At 36.5% G+C, this 21886-nt stretch overlaps 1 protein-coding gene across 1 annotated transcript in view; it reads right to left on the bottom strand.

Moving 5' to 3' along the window:
• Nucleotides 1-5115: 5115 nt before the first annotated feature.
• The window catches only part of LOC114084223 (mucin-19), a 115141-nt gene continuing 98370 nt past the window's right edge, over nucleotides 5116-21886 (bottom strand). Inside the window, exons 116-145 of the mRNA XM_071609287.1 lie at nucleotides 21546-21599; nucleotides 20940-20972; nucleotides 20674-20727; nucleotides 20032-20085; nucleotides 19396-19443; nucleotides 18956-19009; nucleotides 18450-18503; nucleotides 18262-18306; nucleotides 17980-18033; nucleotides 17788-17838; nucleotides 17158-17211; nucleotides 16621-16668; nucleotides 16322-16375; nucleotides 16142-16192; nucleotides 15783-15839; nucleotides 15613-15666; nucleotides 15337-15390; nucleotides 15169-15216; nucleotides 13545-13595; nucleotides 13376-13429; nucleotides 13072-13125; nucleotides 12872-12919; nucleotides 11218-11247; nucleotides 9696-9727; nucleotides 9451-9607; nucleotides 9225-9262; nucleotides 7787-7897; nucleotides 6641-6680; nucleotides 5980-6088; nucleotides 5116-5439 (exon numbers count right to left, since the gene is read on the bottom strand). Coding sequence (XP_071465388.1) covers nucleotides 5244-5439; nucleotides 5980-6088; nucleotides 6641-6680; nucleotides 7787-7897; nucleotides 9225-9262; nucleotides 9451-9607; nucleotides 9696-9727; nucleotides 11218-11247; nucleotides 12872-12919; nucleotides 13072-13125; nucleotides 13376-13429; nucleotides 13545-13595; nucleotides 15169-15216; nucleotides 15337-15390; nucleotides 15613-15666; nucleotides 15783-15839; nucleotides 16142-16192; nucleotides 16322-16375; nucleotides 16621-16668; nucleotides 17158-17211; nucleotides 17788-17838; nucleotides 17980-18033; nucleotides 18262-18306; nucleotides 18450-18503; nucleotides 18956-19009; nucleotides 19396-19443; nucleotides 20032-20085; nucleotides 20674-20727; nucleotides 20940-20972; nucleotides 21546-21599 — 1841 coding nt within the window. The 3' untranslated portion in view covers nucleotides 5116-5243. The remainder of the gene's footprint in view (nucleotides 5440-5979; nucleotides 6089-6640; nucleotides 6681-7786; nucleotides 7898-9224; nucleotides 9263-9450; nucleotides 9608-9695; nucleotides 9728-11217; nucleotides 11248-12871; nucleotides 12920-13071; nucleotides 13126-13375; nucleotides 13430-13544; nucleotides 13596-15168; nucleotides 15217-15336; nucleotides 15391-15612; nucleotides 15667-15782; nucleotides 15840-16141; nucleotides 16193-16321; nucleotides 16376-16620; nucleotides 16669-17157; nucleotides 17212-17787; nucleotides 17839-17979; nucleotides 18034-18261; nucleotides 18307-18449; nucleotides 18504-18955; nucleotides 19010-19395; nucleotides 19444-20031; nucleotides 20086-20673; nucleotides 20728-20939; nucleotides 20973-21545; nucleotides 21600-21886) is intronic.

Below are 21886 nucleotides of genomic sequence, written 5' to 3' on the forward strand. Positions count from 1 at the left end.
CTTTCACCTTTGAGAGCTTGACTGTAAGATATATTCAGTAGACTTGATTTAAGTTAATTCTGACTGGTGACCTTTGACCTTCCTGTATTTGGTTATTTGTATATCTCTCTGGATTCAGTAAGTTTTCTGTTATCAAGTCTTTGAATAAGCTTTCTACTCCTTTGGCATTTACTAGTTTTTTTCTTAATCCCTAAAGCCCCAAATATTTGATTTGTAATACTATCCCCAATTCTTATAATTTCTATTCATTCTTTATTCTTCATCTTTTATCCCCTTTATTCTTCTGTTTTCTCCTCCAAATGGGCATTTTCAAATAGTCTATCTTTGAATTCACTGATTCTTTCTTTGGTTTGGTATATCTTACTATTGATACCGTCTATAGTATTTTGAATCTTGCTGAGTGTATATTTCAGCTCAAATATTTCCTATGGATTTTTAAATTTTTTCTTTCATCTTTTTTTAACTAAGTTCTTCTGTTGTCTGCATTGCTTAATATCCTGTCCTACTATTCACAAATATTGTCTTACTCCACACTATGCTGAGGTCCAGGTAGTATTGCTGAAAGCAATACCTTGGCCACCAAGGCTGAGGTGCACCCGAGTCTCATAGCTGCAAAAAATTGCAAATTCTCAGGGTTGTATACAGGCCCACAGTGCAGCTGGCAGTGATCCACACTGAAACTCAGGTTCATCCTACTGGCATACAAATCTCCTGATGCCTGGGCAGGTGGGTGTAGATGCTCCCTCTGTGAGTACTGGCCTGGGGATAACTTGCGCTGCACAAAGTTGGGATATACGTAGTGGAGATAATAGTTTCTTGACCACAAAGGATGACAGCAGGCTGGGTTGCATATGACTTTGACAGCTTCAGGGACCTGCACAATTTTAGAGTAGGGAGTGCCCCAAGCCCATTCCAAGACAAAGTGTGTATTCTAGCTTTCATTCCCTGCATTCAATAGGTAGTAGTCTTATTCCCATCTTCTACCTGAGGTGAGAAGAGGGGTGGTGGAGTAGTCCCTTGGCTACCTGGATACCACTGTTCCTGTGTCTCACCCATGGGTTCTGGCCCACCTTCATGGATTGTGGGTTTCTTTCAGGTCCCTGGGTTTCACCATGGCAGGTGTGGTACTGGGTTTCAAGTCTAAGGCCTTGATTCAATTCCTTCTTCATCTCTCAAGTGGGCTGTATCTCTCTAGGCTGCTTGGAGTAGGGGAATGAGTGATGCAGGCAATGTTTTTCTTCTTAACTTCTTTAATTTGTCTTTTTAAATTAATATTATTATTATAAAACCAGGTACTATGGTCTCTCATCTGGTTTCCTTAGCTTTGTGAAGATTGTTTGTAGGTGAATGCCTGTTGAAATTGGTGTTAGTAAAGAACCATTGCTGGAGGATCTTCAGCCCCATCTTTGGTATTTTCTTTTGTTTACTCAAGGATATAACTTTGTATTTAAGACTGAATGCATACCAATTTCCATGAATAATCTTTGAAGAATAGAACTTTTGTCATTAGGTATAGTTCATTCTTACCTCTGATAAGGATCTGGAGAGTATATATTTTATTGTAAAAAGAAGTGTTCAAAGAATAAGATAAAAAATGATAAAAAATGAGTAATGTGTTGTCTTTGTTAGATTTCATCATTTAATACTCAACAAATGTTTATGGATTACCTACTATATGCTAGGTCCTCTAATAGTATTAGGGATAGATCTCTTGAATAGAGATACAAACTTATTGCCTTCAGAAAACTTACATGTTGGAATATGAAGACATAGCTGTAATTAACATCATATGTAGGGTTACCAAGTATTCAGATGAAAATAATGAAAAGAAATTATTAATATATGGGAGGGGATGGATTATATGTGGAGAGAAAAAATATTGGAATGGTCAGTTATACTGAGATTTAAAGTTATTCTAACATATACTCAATTTTGAGTATTAATTTTCCTTCCCTTCATTAATTTTATGGCAGGGTCACTTGTATGAAACTACTAAAATGGTATCCTTGACAAATAGGAAACTATCTTTATGACATATAAGAAGTAAAGGAATGAGAATGAGAGATGATAGTAGGGGAGGGTTCATCCATGTAGCTCATTTCAAAGCCACCATTAAAGACTTGAAAGACATAAGTAGCCTAATTTCTATATCCGTCCCATTCAATTCTCAGACTCAATTGCTATAGACAGTTGATTGGTTCTAGATAATGCTGCTAAATCTCCAACAATGAAGATTAGGTTTCCTTGGAGCATACTCTTAGATGGAGATTTACAGGTAGCAAGTTTGTTATGGAATGCTCTTGGAATCCAAACTGATGGAAGGAAGCAAGACTGAGTAGGGTAAGGCAAGGAATTTTGTATCTTCTATGGAAGTCTCTGCCAAACTTGTAGGGAGTTCTTAGGTTCATCCCTCTCACCCCAATTTGAATCTATCTACTGACCCACACCAATCACTAAATGTTCCTCTTTTCCTCAAGAAGGGGGACCTAACATCTGAGGATGTGGTCCTCTTTAGCTGAGGCAATTCCCTAAGAAAACTTATAGCTAAAAGTACTATTCTTGCAGAACTCTCAACAGATGAGAAATAAGTTATTTCTTGAGGGATATCTATATAGTGCATACAGTATCCCTCCAAATAATCTAATTTGGTGATGACTTAAATTGCAGGTGCTTTTCTGGATGTTTCTTTTACTAAATGAAACAATATGGCCCCTAGAACTTGGTTTGCAAATATTTGTTTGGCTACTGGATTTCTGATCTACTGAACTGGACTTTAAGCATGAAGTCTATAAATCTATAGTTTTACAAAGAATTCCAGTGACTACTTTATAACCCATCCAAAGACTTACATTTTATAATCTTAGGTGTTCTATGGAAAGCTATGGCTCTATTGTGGCCAGTGAAATGTTAATGGAAGTGTGTGTATAATTTGGGGATTTTCCCTCAAAAGGAAGGAGCATGCACTCCCCTTCTTCCATTCTTCTTTCCAGCTAACTTGAATAATAATGAGATGGTAGGGGATAGAGGGAACCATGAAAGGCCATCAAGATGGAAGATGAGAAATGTGTGTTTAGAATAGTAGAAGAAAAAGAAGCTGCTAGGCATAGCCATACCTTTTCTGGATCACCTAACCAGTCATATGTCTGGGAGACAAGTTTTTATTATTTCAAGTTTTCTGTAAATAGTTTAAATCATAATAGTACAGAGATAGTGACTATCACCTCCCAGGTGAAGGGCAGGCTATTGTACTGTGTTCATCTACACTGAATTGGATTTTGGAAATATCAAGAAATCTATATGTAGTTCTTATTTAGGTCTATTCACTGGATGGCCCAAGAACTGATAACTTTGGAAAGACTTTGACCAAAACAAAACCTGTTCAAATGATCAAGCTTTCATTAAAATCTGATTTAACTTTCAATTCATAATATATGGTGATCTAATAGTTCTGGAAGAATCTGCAGGAGAAAAATAATAATGGAGATAATGACAAGTTTTAATATAATCACAGCAATAAAGGCTTTATAGGTTTTGGAGCAGAACCATGCCACTCTTTGGAGCAGCTATTCTACTTCCCCAAACACTAGCTTTCTGGTAATATTGCAATGACAGAGCACCATGAACCAAAGTACATCTTCCTAGACTGAGCACTAGATTATCTACATACTTATGAAGTTAAACATTTGGAGGACCAATCCATTAATCATAAGGCATGCATCTAGCATGGGGCCCATTCAGGTCTCAAAGACAAAAATTGGATCCATGAGATGGTTTCTTATTGCCTACAATGTGCTGCCCCTATGTGGTGGCCACCTTTCTCTGAAATTATGCCTTTTGCTTGGAGAAGATGCTGTGGGTCAAATATGTTTCTCCATTCTACTCTGATACTAGCTGAGGGATACTACCTAGTGAGTTTGGTCTGCTGAAGGAAGAAGGTAACATTGGTGTGACAAGAAATTAATATGACACCATCTGCCACTTGTAGTTTCTCAAACTTCCTAAGCAGGAGAGGCAGTCATGATAGTGTCTGTGATGATCAATTCTGACTATCAAGAGAAAATAACTACCACAGTAAGGATTGAAATGTAGGCATGTTGATGGCCCTATGTTCTACCATTTCCTGAGGTAAAATTTATTGAAAAACTCCTACAACCTCATCAATTTTTATTTTAGAGGGCTGAAAACCCTCATAATTCTGCCAACTGATTAACTCTGGTATGTACTGAAAGGGGGGAAAATCTAATACTTGAGACAAAGATGTGAGATCTGGAATAGCCACTTGTATGGATTTATTATTTGCCTGTGGTGGATACTCTAACAACCAATATTATCCCCAACATTTGATGGATAGATTTACCATTAGTCCAAATGATGTAGAAAGTAGATTTAAAATTATAAATTGGATTTGTCTATATGTTGGGAAGGGGATAAATGTGAGTTGCACATTTTTAATATATGTAAAAACTGTTATACAAGGTACACTTGGATATATATATGTGCAGAAAGAAGGATGTGTGTGTGTGAGGCATTAAAGGAGTAGACTATACTGAAGATGACCATCATGTTAGTCAGCCTCAACTTGTTTTATCATGTCACTGGTATACAAATATAGATAAGAGGGTCACAGAAAATAGTTTAGTTTTGGTTTCCAGCAGGAGATGTTAAATTCAAAGTGGTATGATGTGTGTACTGTTGGTGATATAGACTAGAAATCCTCAGTGTCTAAACACCTGTATTTTTCTTGATGCAATCTGTCAGAGCCTGAGTAAAATGAGAAGAGGAATGGAATACAATTGGAGAAGCAAAGCTATCCACACAAGGGGATTGCTAATTTAAAATGTTGTAAGAAAAGCTAGAGAAACCTTTCAAAAAAGGAAGTATAGAAATTTCAAACCATACAGAGAGAACTTTAAAGAGGTATGGTATCCTAGGGGAGGGAGCCAGGGGATAAGGAGAAGTGGGAAAAGACACCAAAAACTACATTTTCAGTAAATAGAGGAGGCAATCAAGGAGAATGGCCTAAAGAGATAAGAATAGAAGAATCATGATAAGACTCGGTTTCCACTTGACTCACAGAATTCTTATTGCCACAAAACAAATACACATGCTCACTAATTGCTTGCAAAGTTATATTTATTCTTTAGACCCAGTCAATAAGAAAAAGATAATTCCTCATTGTATTTACTTTGAGTAAGATACAAGAGAGTTCTTAGAAAATAAATAGCCTCTTACAACTGTCATAATTATCTGGTCATTGAGTGAGCTGAAGCAGTCTTAGTCTGTTCACACATATCTAAACAAGAGCAGGTTGTGGTGTGCCTGTATCTGTAAGATAGTGTGCTTCCATCAGGACAGTCAAGAGCAATGTCTCTGAACTCATAGTTGTCTTCTCGGCAGCAGAGGCATGAATTTTCCAACTGAAAGAGATCATAATTGTACCTAAAAGAAAAGAAAATTCAATAATAAATACATTTGAAATGTCATGACAGAAATTCAACATCAATGCTTAAATTGTAATTAATTGGTTGGAAGGCTTATTAAGTCACTTAAACAAAGTACTCTTCTCCTAGACCTTGCATTCCTTATTGCTGTAACTTCTGATAATTGGTACTTAAGAACAAAAGAAAAGAACTCAAAGAGAAGATTTGTAATCATAATATTAAGGTATAAAAAGCAAACAGATTTTAAATAACCTATTTAGGACCACATTAATCTATATATAAAACTTCACATAAAGGAATGCACTTTATTGCTTAAGGTACTGACTGTAATCACAGCAGGAAGATAAATGTATTTGCACAAATGTGTTGAGCCTGTTTAGAAAACTTGAGAATTACTTATTACTATTTTAAAATATTTGATGATCAGGATTCAAACAAATAACATTGCTCTCCTGTGGAAAAAAAAAATCTCCACGTTAATGTTTTAAAATCTTGATTTCCTCCACAGTCAATGCACAGTACACAAAGGAAAACTCACTTGAGAGTCCTTTTGCATTCACCCATACATTTTGCCATCTGGATTCTTTTCTTGCAACCATTGTACTTGACAGTCACGTTCACAGGAGAAGTTCTGCAATTATTCTTACCTAAAACAAAGAAGATAACAGGCAGGTGTGACATTTAATATTTTAACAATTGCTTAGCCTCCACTTTCTTAACCATAGAGGTAATGGCCTCAAAAATAACTATTACTAATGGAATTAACTATCTCAGTCCTCAGTAAAAGGCAACTGGTTAGTACTAAGATAAATATTACCTCATAATTGCTCTTATCACAGATGAAAGAGAAAGGGACCAGTGGGGGAAAATAGGGAAATGGATTATTAGCAGTGAAACAATAGTTGTCAAAAATAATCCATCAGTGTGCTCTAATTCAGCAATTTACAACACAGCTTGCTGATGTTAAGAGCTAATCTTCTATTTAAAATTTCTTTCACTGTAAACATAACTGGTGTTCCCAGGGAAGAATGTTACAGCCAAGAAGAATGAGTAAACACAATAGATTAAGTATAAATATTGATGGATAGTTTAGGTTGGATTATATGTTATTAAAATACAGGTAACTTTCTATTAATGATCTTTCATTGTATTTTTAAAATCCTATCAACAGCTTATACTTTGTGTTGACATTAACTTACATGTATAGCAACATTTTCTTGAGTCATAGATTCTGTCTTCCTATAGGGGTGAGAGAAAAGAAAACAGATTGGAAAACTTTTTTCTCTAAATAATATACAATTTATAATTAAGGGGGAACAGAAAAGATGAACATGCTGATGGCAGGTCTGGAGCAGGGGCAAGGAAGGAGGGAGGTGAGCTTGGGAATAAAAATCAGGCAGTATTTAGACAGAATTCAAACTTTAACTAAATTATTTTTAAAGATAACAGCATGTAAAAAATTATTTCTTATTTTACATGAAAAATACTTCAACCTCAGACATTAAGCTTCTCAGGCAGGATCTATACCTGATCTTTGTTGTAATTACTATCCTACCAATGTCTCCAAATAAACTCTCAGTTGAAATCCAGTATTGTAGTTTTTAATAAGTTTTAAATTTTGTAACTCCAGAAAGAAAAATGATTAAGAATCCATTCATAGAATACCTTCATTTTTAGATCATATAAATGAAGATATTATGGAACAAAGGTATAAATAATACACATATATAATTATGGAAAATATTTCTATTTAATAACTGACATATTTTCTGTTGTGGCAGAGGGAAGTGATCCTGGGAATTGAACCCAGGGGCACTCTACCACTGTGCTTCATCCTCGGTCCTATTTTTTACTTTTTGAGATAGGGTCTTGCTGAGACTGACATCCAAATCACTATCCTCCTGTCTCAGCCTCCAAGTCACTGGGATTACAGGCATGCACCACCATACCCAGTTTATGATCTACTTTTTCTAAGATAGCACTAAATTAAGTTTTATAGTGCCTGTAAAAAATAAGGACCGTCCTTGATACATCCACCTTTTTAAAGGACTTTTTATATCTGTAATCATCTGACTCTTGATTCAGTAAATTTGTTTAAAGATCTATGCAATTGGGGTTGTGGCTCAGCGGTAGAGGGCTCTCCTAGCACATGCAAGGTGCTGGGTTCAATCCTCAGCACCACATAAAAATAAATAAAGATATTGTGTCCATATTTTAGAAAATCTTTTTTAAAAAGAGCTATGCAATTGATAAGAGATACATGTCTGTTGTCCAGATGCAAATTTTTTTCCAAATTTATGATAAAGAAGTCATCACGCTGCCCACTAATTAAGAACAAGACTTACTTCTGCACACCAGCTCTGCTTGGGGCAGTCTTGGACCACCGCAACAAAGCCAGTACTGTTGCAGGAGTAGGAGACACAGGGGTTGCTGGGGTCATCAAATGAGGTACCGATCTGGAAGGAAAGGAAGGGGAGAATTATTATTTGCTTCAAGTTCTTTCTGGAGTTGACAGCTAAGCCAATAAGAACAAAAACAAAAAATTCACTATTTAGTGACTGTCTAGAGGCACTTTTAGCCATTAGGTTAATAGTGAATAAAGAGTGGGTTTGAATGTCTTCTACTTTTGTGAATAAATCAAAATTCTTCATTGAGAGCATAAAGTGTCTCAATTTTTAAGAGAAAATTCACTGAATTTTCAAGAATTTTTCAAGAAAGCTTATTGTACAGTGAGCAAGCAGTTCACCACAATTGTTATACTCTAAGTTTGAGGGGAAGTAAATAAGATATCTAAGTAAGGGGAAAATGTCACAAAATCAATTTAGTACAGATGACAAACCTCCTAAGATCTCTTCTATCTTGACTATATTCCTACATGTTTAAAACCCACTAGATTTTTCTAAAGAGTTTATGTTCAACATTCTAACTACAGCATGAGAAATTTTATTTTAGGGCTTCAGACCATAAGAAGAATTTTGATAAACTGAAATTTTATTATTTTGACTGTTATGCATATACATGACTAGAGATGTTTCTTAAGTGTCATCATCTTTTGTTTAAAAACCATTATGGGTTCTAAAGTCAGATCAATGCTGAAAACTAAAAGTTTGAATATGGTAAGTAGGTTGTGAAAGTAAGACTCTCACAAGCTGTTTTATGTATTTCCTACTTTTTTATTTAGGAACTTACTTGTGGCAGAGGGGAGTGATCCTGGGAATTGAACCTTTAATTTTAGATTTTTAAAATATTTGATACCACCAGGTCAAGTATATAATTATAAAAATTGGATGATTCTCAAATTGATGTCTTTTTGACACTAATTTTCAAAAGTTAAATACTGTCCAAAGTATCAAATTAGTTGTCAAAACCAACCAGCCCTGAATATAGTGTGTCACTAAGTCCACATCGTGGGGTTCTAGTCCTCTGGGTTTTCTTGTTTGATCTCTGACAGTTTGGCCATCTGATCTTTCTGGTTATAATTACAGTTTAACTCTGCTCGTTGATTTGAATGTTACAAAGTGTGTCTTCTCCATCTGGCAAGACCCATGGGAAATTTTGTTCAGAAGCTCTACTGCTGAGTACTTAATGATGAAGTATATTTTCCCCCTTTGATAAGAACCATGGGGAGTGTTACATTTGATGTTCTTCTGAAAATTAATACAGGGACAAAAGAACTCATTCCACTCCATAATTACCATTTTTTCATATTATAAACTGAAAGATCATTGGTGTAGTTTAGCATTGCATTTAGTTATAGTTATTTTAGAGAAGAAAAGGCCTTACCTCATAATCCGTATTGTTAAATAAACACGTTTGGGGTTCTGAAAAAGACACAAGTTATTTCATTCCATAACAAATAATAGATTCTTTATCAACCAATTATGTCTCTCCTCATAATACCAAAATATGCATATAACCAGTAGATGAATGGACAACTGTTAATTTTTGGTTTCCCTAAGTTTTACCTATCACACAAATTCAATTCATTAAATGCATTATGAATACACACCACAGTGTCCAATTTCACAGCAGGTATCATTAAACGTTACAAGCTTCTCTCCGGTTCTGCATACAGGTGGAGAAGGGCACTCCTGAGGTTTACAGTCTACAGTCTTTGCATCAGTACAGGTACATTTGTGGCAATTAGAAGTCCATGTGTCTCCAGGCTGCAGGTATAAACCAAGTTTAGACTTGTATTCAGATGCAGGAATGAAAGCCAATTTGGATAAAAGTAGAGCAAAACTGTGCACTTACAGATTTCTCTTCTCCCAGTGGACCATGACACACTGTTAACACAAAATGATAAATGCTAATTAAATTTGGCAAAATACAACCATCTGTTATTTATAGATAACCAGCAGGTGGCCAATACTGTAATTGGCACTAGGATTTTAGAGTCACAGGATTATGTAGTGCCTTGAGGTAGATAAATCATATCTACCTACTTTAAGCAAACATTCCTTAAAAAGCATATATATCCTATTTTTATAATCCTCAGTAAAAAAAAATTCTCAATTTTTTATTTTTCTGGCAGTAGTCAATAAATCTCATGGCTACCATCTGGTTTCATGTTTTATAATCTGACACTTGCCTCCACAATCCTATAAATCAGCAAGACCTCATAAGGTCACACACAAAGACCCTTTCCTCAAATTTAACACTTGTAAATTCCTGTCTTTACTAGAAGAAGTTCTTATTCTTATTTTGTCTCTATTCTGTCCCCTGGAACTTTGTCTCCACCAGGTCCACTATAACATCAAGGGGATGCCTGATCCTCCATTATCCATCTGCAGTTCAGGCCTCTCCTGACTGTGACTCCAGTTCTCATTCCACCTAACAGCATCCCAATGGACCTACAGGAACCTCAAACTCGATGTGCACACAGATTATATCATCTTGTTCCTAAAAATCAACTTTCTGGACTGTCTTTTTCCTATTAAGGACCAAACTATTCTTTCAATCATGCAAGCTTAAAACTTATGAGCAATTTTGATTCCTTCCTTTCTGTCTGTCTTCCAAGCTACTGCAAGTCCTGTATCTCATACCCTACCTTGCCATACTGGCTGCCAATCTACCCCAAGACTTTACCCCAATACCTTACTATTTTGAATATCCTCCTGATCCAATCAGTTTTCTATACCACAGTTAAAACAATTGCCTTGTGAAAATTCTCCATGTTTCTTTGAAGAGCTTTCTTCTTCCAATTTTACCTTGTGGTAAAGAATGATTCTTTTGTTTGTTTTTTGGAATTTTTCCTACTTGCCACAAAGCATACTTTATTATCTCAAGAATAGTGGGAACTTGGGCTGGGGTTGTGTAACTCAGTAGTAGAGTGCTTGCCTAGCACACATGATGCATGGGGTTAATCCTCAGAACCACATTAAAAAAAATTAAACTAAAAAGAATAGTGAGAACTCAATGAAGTCCTTTAAAATTATTGAATCATTTCTTAAGATCAACCCTAAGAAAGTTAGCCACTTGATAGTGGGCATTTTAAATGCCCACTAAGTTCAAAATATATTTCAATCAAAATACATAAAAAGTTTGCCTACTAGTTATTTCAGGTAATGATGTCATATTTGTTTTGTTTGGCTGCACTAGTAGTGAGGATAAAAACCATTATTCGTGGTTTATTTGGTGATTGGAAGCTACATTCATCCACTTCAAGTTTGCTAATAACATTTCCATGGCTAGGGACTTTTGTTGGCAATAGCTTTGAAACGTGATTCACAAGAGCCATTACTGCAGAATGATTCTGCAATGGAGTTGTTCTTACCTGGAGCTGGTGGAAGTGTTCCTGGGCATCCTATGCAAACATAGAAAACTCATTAGTACCTGAAATTCAGGAATAGTGTTGGGGATAGTTACTTAATTCATTATTCTATTGCTGGGGGTAAATGGCTAGGTAGTCAGAATAGATGGGAATACAGCTGTAAGACTGTCATTACTTTCTGCTCCTCATGGTATTTGAGAGCCCACCATTACAAAGTGTTTCCTTTACACTCCAAATTTTAATGGGACAGAAATATGAGAACAGAAAGGAGAAAACATGAAGATAAAATTTGCTTCAAAATTTTCTTGGAAAACAGTTCCAATGAATAAGACAATAAAATAAGAAAAATTCATGTACAGAAAAATCTAATTACTACCTAATTTTAATTCTCTAGAAACCTTTCTCTTCTGGATCCTCTCTCCCTACCAAATGCTTTCTTTCTTTTCCTCCACCAAATGCTTTAAACTGGTCATATTTCTTTATCCTCTGGACCCTTCACATATCACTTATCTATATTAACCCAACAATCCACTCATAAATCTTAAATTATATTTCAAAATCACCAAAACATAATTGGTAGGTACAATAAAAATGAGGCTGGATAGAAACAACAGAATACTTTAGAAGAACTTAAAAATGCTACATTTTTAGGTCAAGCAATTCCAACAACTAATAGCTACCAAAAATGTAGATATGAGTAAAAGACGTGGAAGTTTCAGGTAGTAAATGTCTCTAGCTCCTTGACAAGGTAGACTTCGGTAACTCCTAATCATAAATGCTTAGCAGAATAATAGAAACCAGTAATAGGAGAGAGATCAACAATTAGGCATAAGTACAGAAGAAAACAACAATCTTCTAAACTGGGCATGGTGGCACAGGCCTGTAATCCCAGCAGCTTGGGAGGCTGAGGCAGAAGGATGGCGAGTTCAAAGGCATCCTCAGAAATTTAGTGATGCTCTAAGCAACTCAGTGAGACCATGTCTCTGAATAAACTATAAAAAGGGATGGGAGTGGGGCTCAGTGGTTAAGGGCCCCTGGGTTCAATCCTTGGTACCAAAAAACCAAAACAATCTTCTAATCTCCACATTGCTCTTAGAGTAATTTCTCTAAAACTATCTGATCATATCATTCTCTTGATAAAATTTGGAAAAGGATCTCATTACTTAAAAGGATAGAATCTTATTTAAGATTAGAAAGTAGAAAGATTTTATTTTCAATCTCATTTCTTCCTTAGGCCTCCTTCCATCATTGCCAATAACTCCTTGATTTCTGAACTCACCTGTGTGGTGTTATGTCTGTTTTCATAGGCAATTGACAGGAATTCTCTCCCTGACCACTCAGTAAACAATCATCTCCTTTCTGAAGCCTTCATTCACAACTATAATAAGCAGACATGAACACTCTACTCTTACCCTGCTTTTCTGGAACCACGTTTTATACGTATTTTAGGTTACCATTAAATAGAATATTATGGGCATAGACTTTATCACTATAATCTCCCTCTTCCTTGACACACAAAAGATCATAAAATGGCAAGTACTATAATCTTCCTGATGGTTTTGCTCTTAAGTCTGCTACAGAGTCTAGCACATAGGAGGTACTAAATAAATATTAGCTGGATTAGTAGCACAGTAATTAGGTCTTCTCCCATTCTGACCTGTTTTATTTTCAACTTCTTGATTCTCTGTTGCTACTACAGTGGTTTCTGAAGGGAGATAAAATTAGAATAATAAGCATACATATCAAATCTCTGTGTGTGTGCATGCCCAAACAATGGCACAAATTCATAACACAAGGCACAGTGCTTCATATGGAATAGATAATTCTTTCTAGTTCATTCGGGTCAGTCCTTTTTACCTGGCTGAGATACTTGTGGGCCTGTTGTGACTCCAGCTGTAACTGAAGTGGAACCTGCCAGAGGAAATAAATAGAAAGTTTCAGAACTAACACCCTTCGTCATCCCTTTCTCAGAAATCTCAAGCTTCATGAATGTCTTTAGGACAGGAGCCTGAGAAAAAAGGCCACCCTAGCTGGACTTCAATGTTATGTTCTAATAGGAAGTTTAACTTCATCTTCCTGGCTCCTCTATCCCCACATTCACCTCCTAAAGTGTCATCAAAGCCATCCCAGTTAAGGAAGAGGTTGTATAGCTAACATTCACCTGTTTGCACTGCAGTGCTTGAAGTTTCCTCGACTCCCGTGGAAGCAGTGGCTGCTAATAGAGGAACAAGAGTGAGTGCCGAGGATTGAAGAAATGGGTTCACTTCAGATAATCTATCCTGTCATCAAGACACCTCCAAGAAAAGTCCATGTGGGTGCATTTTACTTACCTGTGGTAGTAATTCCAGCAGTAGTTGTTTCAGATGATTCCTTGGGGGTACCTAAAATGAGCAAGGAAATAACATGCAGGTTTTCTGATATCCAAAGACCAAGTCTTTTAAGACACCTCCACATGCAGGAAGAGTCTCCAAGCTGACAGAGTGCACTAATGCATCTCATGCGAGTTCAAGCCTGGGCCACAGAAACGTTAAGAGGTCTCCCTCTTAGTTGCTCACAGAGGTGGATCGAATGTTACTTTGATCCCAATAAGTTTTTTACTTGTAGGTCCCTCTTCTCTAAGTGGCAAGAGCTTTTCTCTCACTTAACTCTTTTACTTCATGTGACTTGGTTTCCTGGTTCTCTTATAGTAGTTTGGGGTGAGGGAGAAAGAAGGTATAAAAGAGTGAGAGAAAATGAAAAAAAAAAAAAAAGGCATCTTGGTAGACCAAGATGACCTCATGTTCCTCTCAGCTTGATTAAACTTTAGGCATGTTTCTTCCTAGCAGCAGGCTCCAGACTTGGAAGAGGAGGAGGCAATGTGAGGAATGTCTTTTTTTTCCCCACCTGTAGTTTAGGACAGATCCATGTGTTTTTGTGAAACAAAGTATTCCTTCTCCAGGATTCTGTGTACCAAGCAGTGAAATTATGTGTTTTCCCTGTTTGGTTATATATATATATTTTGTAGTGAACTTTAGTTCTCTGGGATGCTTCTCTTTGAGTTCTTGCCCTGGAGATGGGAATCTTACCCCCGCCCCCCAGCCTCACCTTTTTCAATTCCCCTTGTTGGCCTGATTCACTTCTAAACCTTGGAATCATATTGGTGACACATGAAAACTAAATACTGGGAAGGACTAAGAATCTTTATATTTTAATACTTTGAAGATGGTTTCTCCCTTCTTTCAATTTTACTGCCATGAGACTAAGTACTCTAAAAAATGAATCTTATTTAAAAATGGTTCCTCAGAAAATTTTTATTGATCTTGTTTAATCTGAGATTCTGAAGCTCCAAATTAGAGGCAGCATGGTCTCCTAGTACAGTGTGTACATGCCAGCACTCCAACACTGTTAGGTAATGGCAAAAGCACATTGGCAACTGTCAAGCAGAAACATGCGCTCCCCGCCCCCGGCACCTTTGCCTTGGCCATGCTTTAGGTACTAGTGAACCCAAGGAACTGTTTTCTCATTCTATGTGATTATTTAAAACAAAGTCATCAGCACCCATGGTTTCAAATATCATTTGATTCCTGTCCCCATTGAGTATTTATTTCTGGGGAGCTATATCCTAACAAAGATGTGGTTAATGTCATCTTTAGTTCAGGAAATTCCACAGCATTATTATGACCAACCTTAATTGACTCAATGAAAAGTTATGTCCTATCAGATAGGACATGAGATTGAGAAAGTGAAATGGAAGGAAAGAAAGAGATCAATAGATCACAGTAGTCCCAGTAGTGATTGTTTTGCCTTGAGAATAGCGTGGATTTAGACTAATTCAAATTGTTTCTTATAAGCAGTCTCTTAATGCAAGAGAAACAAACACCATGCTTTTTTTCCCCTCAAACCAATAGATGGCAAAATTCTCAGCCATTTGCTATAGTTTAATACTTTGGAAATAAGTGCTTTATCTCTGCTCACCTGTGTTACTTCCTGTGACTTGCTTCCCTGGTTCTTCTGTAGAAACTCCTGGGATTGGGAGGGGAGGTAAAAATTTTTTAATTAAATTTGTTAGGACCTTAGTATTGAGGACAAATCCATAGGAATGGCTTTTATACTTAAGAGAAGGCTAAACGGGTGACTACTAACCAGGACTGGAATTTTCTGGGCGCCTAGAAACTGTAGTTGAACCTGAAGTTGTACCTACAAAAGCAAGATGGATTAAGAGTAACACGTTGTATTTAGCTTCATATAATCACATTTAAAAGGCTGGTGAAAATCAGTGTAGAGAGCAAAAGAACCAAGCCTGATTCACCTGACAGATCATCTTCAAGTGAAATACAAAACCCTTCTCCAGCCCCTCTCACTCATCCATCATCTACCACAATCTTAGAACCCAAAAGGCTGAAAGAACAAACCACTTACCAGTTTCCAATTTTACTCCAGTGGTAGGGATGACTTCTGTAGAAGTGGTAGCCCCTGAGAAGAAATAGGAGAAATCTGTAACTGTTACTTTATGTAATATGCCTTTGATGAGCTATTCAGTCCTCTGAAGTTCACAGAGACAAACTTCTCCCAATTCTTTCATGACTCACGTGTGTTGGAACTCCTGGGAGCAAGGGTTGTACCAGTAGTTATCCCAGTGGTGGTAACTGAAATCACAAAAGGAGAAGATCACCTTGTTAATTCCCTTTTACCTAAAATTAGGATTTGTTTCAGAATAAATTTGTGAGTTTTTCAAGTGAACTAAAACAAACTTTCTTGCCTTAAGTGGTATATCACATGTGGTCTCAATTATGCCACTTTAATTCAAACAGAAAGGGCAATTCACCTGGGGTAATGTCTTAACATTCCGATAATTTGTACTAAAAGACATCTTGAACATAATATCTGCTGTATTCATTATAGCCAACATAATTCAAGATGAAGAAAATATTTGATGGTTAGTGCTTACCTATGCTAACTTTAGCTTCTGTGGTTTTGTCATGTCCTAAAGTTGTGGCCTCTAAGAATTGAAAGGAAAATCACAGAACTCAGAAAAGTTTGGTGTCTCCAACTAGGAATGTGGATGTTTTAGGGGAGGGGTATCTTGTTATTGAAGCTCCTTATATTCCTTGTTAGGTTATTGATTTACCTGTGTTGGAACTTTCAGATGGAATTGTTGTGCCAGAGACCACTTCAGTGGTACCTAAAGTAGAAGAAAGGGAGAGAAGGAAAATCAATTTGGTTTACACTTACCATTCCAAGAATGTGACCAACAATGACTGACTCAAAAGCAATAGAAGGCCTTTTTTGGGCTCACCTGTGATGCAAAGTACGTTCTGCATTTTTAAATTCAAAGTTACAATGAACACATTAAAATGTGGTCTAGTCTTAAAGTTTTACTTCCCTGGGGTTAAATGTTAGAGGTCTCACGGTCTTCCCTACATTTACCTGTTTCACTTTCAGAGCCTGGGGTCTCAGAGATGCCAGTGGTAGCTCCTAATGACAAAAATATTTGTGTCAATGCATTCAGCAATATTCAATGAATAAACTTATAACACCAAGAGTTATTTCCATCACCTCTGCTCCTCTAATAGAACCCGATGGATATGGATTGCTGCCATTTGGGACTTGGGTAATAGCTTGAATGTCAAAAGGGAAAATCTTTCTGGACTCTGAACCTCTTCAAAATTATAGTTTATGATCTGCCCCGAAAAGAAATGATATAATTTTCACAAGCTTCATCTAACAAATGTATCCGTGAAAAGGCTAAGGCCAAATATAAATCAGTGGGATCTCAAGAGTTGCCAGTTCCATTTTCATTGGTTATGCTTCCTTCTACAGGAGTTGTACCTTTGTGAGAGTCAACAGGAAGAAAGTAGGGAGGGCTAATGGAAGATGATAAAAAGCTATAGTGCAATACTTGCTCCAGAGCCAGCCTCCAAAAATAAATATGGCACCTGTTCCTCAATAACATTCCTGACTAACCTGTGTTGGAATTTCCAGGTGAGGTGTTGCTGCCAGGGACCACTCTAGTAGTACCTAAATGTAAAATGGAAGGGTATCATTATGTCAATTTCATTCCTATCAGAAGGATGTAGGCTAGAATAGGAGGGAAAAATTATGGAAGCTTTTATTATAGGGAAAGACCATTCTCAGGGAATGTTTGTTCCAAAGTTGTTTTGAGTTTTTGCCTAAAGCTTCATTATCAAAATGAACTTGGTTGGTGGAAGATGCAGTAGGGGTGGTCTCTGTGTTAGGGAAATAAAGTAATCTTTCTTTCCTCTTCTGGCTGTATACCAATTCCTTGGCTACCAAAACTATTTTCAGTAGAAGCAGCAGCAAAGCAGGAATTGATTACCTACTGAGTTTGGGTATATTTGGGTAATATACTGCTGTTATAGAAATTTTAGCATTCTAGAAAAGTTGAGACAAGAAATATTAATGAGCAAGTTAGTTAATATCTCTGAGCCATAGGTTTTCTCATCTGTAAAATCTGACAAGAATCATATTCACCTCACAGTCAAATAACAATGGTGTAGAATAGTTGCAACTTGTGTATAATTTTGTTGCGCATCACTGTTGAAAGTGGAGAGGTTAAGAAGCTTTTATAATCACCTGTATTCTTTCCAATTCCTGTGGTTTGACTGACTCCTGAGGATGTTGTAACTTATAAGAGAGAAGAAAGGTATAAAAATATAAAGTGACAAGGCTTTAGTATTTAGAGGAAAGAATATACTTTTCTTGAGAGCTATACTATGAGAGACACAGCTCATCCTGTGGGAGATTCTTGCTAATTTGTTGGCTCACCTGTATTTGAACTCCCAGGTGCCAGTGTGGTGCCAGAAGCTGTCTTCGTGGGTTCTGCAACAAGAAAGAAAATGGTAAGTTTTTCTCAAGTTGGGGAGAGACTTATGTGGGAGGAAACTGGTTAATCTGGTAAGGTTTTTCAACTGGGAGTGAATTAGTTGTTTGCTCATGCATAGCTTTTTAATAAGTCAAAGAAATATACTAATTTCTTAACACTGGGACCCACCTTTTCTGGAATTTAATGGCAGTAAAACAAGTGGCCCCTTTTCCTGCCATATTTACCTAGTGTGCTTCCAGTTCCTTGGTTTACTGTTTCTTTGGTAGCTCCTAAAAAGATGAATGTGGGAAAACTTTTCAATATAAAGGTAGACTTGAGTTATAACCTCCACATATTTTAGTCACTATGTGCTTAGTGAAGAATCTCCCATCATGAGGTAAATTTTTTGTGTTCAACTTGGGTTTCTATTTACCTGAAATAGTACTCTTTGAGCCTGTATTTCCTTTAGGTGATACTGTGGTGACACCTGAGAGTACAAATGGAAAAAGAAAAATTTCCACATAATTATTTCCACTCACATTTTCAGAGATCTACTTATGTCAGGCTGGGCCATTTCTGCAAAGACTTCAAAAAGTCAAGTGACAAAACAAAGCATCGCTGATGTTAGATGAGAGTTCCTAAAAATAACTCTTCCCCATGAAATTATTTCACCAAGAAGTAAAGCATAATTCTAATTTATCACCGAAAAATCACACACACACATCATTAATTCTCATCTGTTTTCCATCCTAACAAAGTGGTTCTACTGACTCCTGTGGAAGCTGTGGCTTCTGGAAGATAGAAGAAATGGGAAACGATAAGAATTTAGGAAGATAGGAAACTGTATTGTTATGCTCTTACATGAGAAAAGCAATGCAAAAGATATTTCTGTGACCTTATTTCCAGAAAGGGAAGTTTCTTCTTGCCTTGTTAACCTACCTGTACTAGAACTTCCAGGTGCAACAGATGTGCTTAAGGTCACACCAGTAGTGCCTGAAACAAAAAGGCCATAAAATCAACATAAGAATCATCTGCATTCAGGTAACCTTTTAATAAATGTTTCCTGGGCTGCATCATCCTGCAGTCCTGCCCTGGACAGCTCTGGGAGACACCAGTGTTCTCTTAGAACACTTTGTCTATGTGGCGGTTCTATGGGCATGTCCTTTCACTGATCTTTCTGCTCCTGGATTCAATCCTGTATTTTGCCTGCATATCAATTATTCAATTTTTCCAGTAAATATTTACTGAGTCCTGTTTAGTACTAGGCATCAGTGAACAAAATAATTTTCTCAGGAACACCATCTTAGAGTAGGCTTGCTTAGCATATATAAGATACAATCCTCAAATGGGAGACAGAAGAATTTGTTTAACAAATTTACCTCTTTGACTTCCAGTGACTTGTTTGTCTGATGCTCCAGAGGTGGTTTCTGATGATTGAAAGAAAATGATTCAAGCATGTTTTGACCTTTAATCAGTGAACCGACCCTTAAGCAACATATTTATAGTTTAAGAAGTCAAATGGGAGGCAATCAATTTTTTATTTCACTTTAAGTCTCCTGATTATCTGAGTCTGGACCTTCTAGACTAGCATTCACTCTTGCTAATACTGCAAAATAATACCTATAATTTCCAATGGGTTAACTGTCCAGCAAATCACTTCTGCTACCCTCTTCAGAAACCTATACCATAAGGCCAGGCACTGAAAATGACTAGTACAGAAACTGTCTTAGTGGTGTGTGTGTCAGCAGCATGGTTGGCCTGAGTACGGGCTGGGGCACCTGCCCTTCCTGTAAAACAAGCTTTCACATCCAGAAGCAAATTCCTGAATGTTTTTGATGATAGTGCTAACATCTGGGACCTCTAGTTCTCACTGATTTCATCACAGTAGCAATGATGGTTTCTAAGTAAGCTTTGGCCTCTGGAGGAGGAAATGAAGAAGGCAGAAAGCACATTTGGGGATGCATACTTCTCCTTGAGGTTAAATAATTGTTACTATTTTGAAAATATTTGTTTACCTGTAATGGAAGTCTCAGGTGCAACAGTTGTGTCAGAGACTACACCACTGGTACCTGGAATCACAAGGAAGAAGAGATTATCATTTCCTTTATATTTTTTAATATATACTTTTAAGGCCTATTCTAGGATTCCTCATACAATTTCCAACAAGTGCATTTTTTTTCCACAAATGTAGGAGAGGTGCAAAAATCTAAGCTCTCAAGAGATGTCACCTTATTCTGAAGTTTGGGAAATATTTGTAATTTTTCACGCTTTCATGTTTGATTATCGGAAACTTGATCCCCACATACAGAGTTCTTGACTATTGAAGAAAAGATAATATGTTGAATGTTAATGTAAGGATTTGGGAACAACACTGATATTCTGAAATAATAAAAACAAAAGTTCCCTTAGGTTGAAATAAATACAGAATGATTTCTACCTTTAAAATTGTTAGAAGGAATTTACTAACTACCTATTTTTACCTGGGACTGTTATTGCTTTGCTAATTCCTAAGATAGTTGTGGCCTCTGAAAAAGAGAGGAAATAGTAGTGAGGACAAAGATTTGAAGTATCTGAGAAAGTATGATAGGATCAACTGGTCAGACAACTTACTGAGAAGCCCTACCCAAACAGTGGTCCTTCCCAGCTTGTTGACTTACCTGAGTTGGAGCTCTCATGAGCAACTGTTGTAGCAGAGGTTACTACAGCAGTGCCTAAATAGGGAAAAGAGAGAACAAGGTGACATTCTCCTATGCCTTAGAAGAGCAAAAGATACTTCCTGTACTCATAACTGACATGAGGAAACATCTTCCATGTCCACAAGCTGCTTTTTCAAGACCAAGAGTAATGTAGTGACTAACATCCCTACTGATTATTTCTTTTTCCCAAGCATGAGGGTTACATCAAAGGCATTTCCCATGTTTACCTGTCTTACTTCCTGGTGCTTTGGTGGTGGCTCCTAATTAAAAAAAAAAAAAAAAAATGGTAAGAAAATATATTTTAAATTTTAATTTTGTCTTTTTCTTTATAAACAATAGTATATATGTCATTTCTGGATTTTTTTCCAGTGCTGAGGATCAAACCATTGGCTTTACATGACTGAGCTATACCCCTAGCTGAATTTTTATCTTTATGATAACCGAATGATCTCTATGCTGAATAGAAGTCAGTAATGCTATATAGATAAAGCTCTTTTTAAAGGGGAAACCATTTCAGAGCCAGGACTATTGTAAATCTTCTTTCCAGTGATCTAGAACCCTGATGAGGTTAGTCTCCAAGAAAGTAAAGACTTTTAGTTATCTGTGCCCAAGTAGGTCCAAATTAAAAAAGAAATCCTGGTTCCCTTGAAATATAACAGCCTTAAAAAACTCTTCTCCATGTTAAAGAAATTTTCTGTCCTATGTCTGTACATTTTCTGTAATTTAAAATTATTAAAAAGATTTAAAAAAATATTAATACCAGCTTTCTCTAATAAATCTATCAACCTGGCATCACACAACAGCAAAATTAATGAAAACCCCATGATCTTCACCTGACTTTATTTCTGCTCCAGTGATGTCACTTCTTCCAGAGAAAGTTGTGATCTCTTGAAAAAGTAGAGAATGCCAAATAAACTAGGTATTGAGGAAGAGGAATGAGCTAAGGTGATATGAGCACAATTGAAAATTCCTTGTCATAGGTGAAGTCAGAAAATAAAGCCCTTTTGATTGTAAAAGTGATGTCAAAACTCAATGCACAAGTTTAATTGTCTAAAATTGAGGATTAAATATTTTTGACTTAATAAAAATGTCTTTCAACAAATCATAACCAAAAGCAAATTGATAATTTTTCCAATTTGAGGTATTTCTGCATAGGATTTGATAGAAGGAATAC

The sequence above is a fragment of the Marmota flaviventris genome, chromosome 3 (assembly GCF_047511675.1).
Source record: "Marmota flaviventris isolate mMarFla1 chromosome 3, mMarFla1.hap1, whole genome shotgun sequence".
NCBI classification, from domain to species: domain Eukaryota; kingdom Metazoa; phylum Chordata; class Mammalia; order Rodentia; family Sciuridae; genus Marmota; species Marmota flaviventris.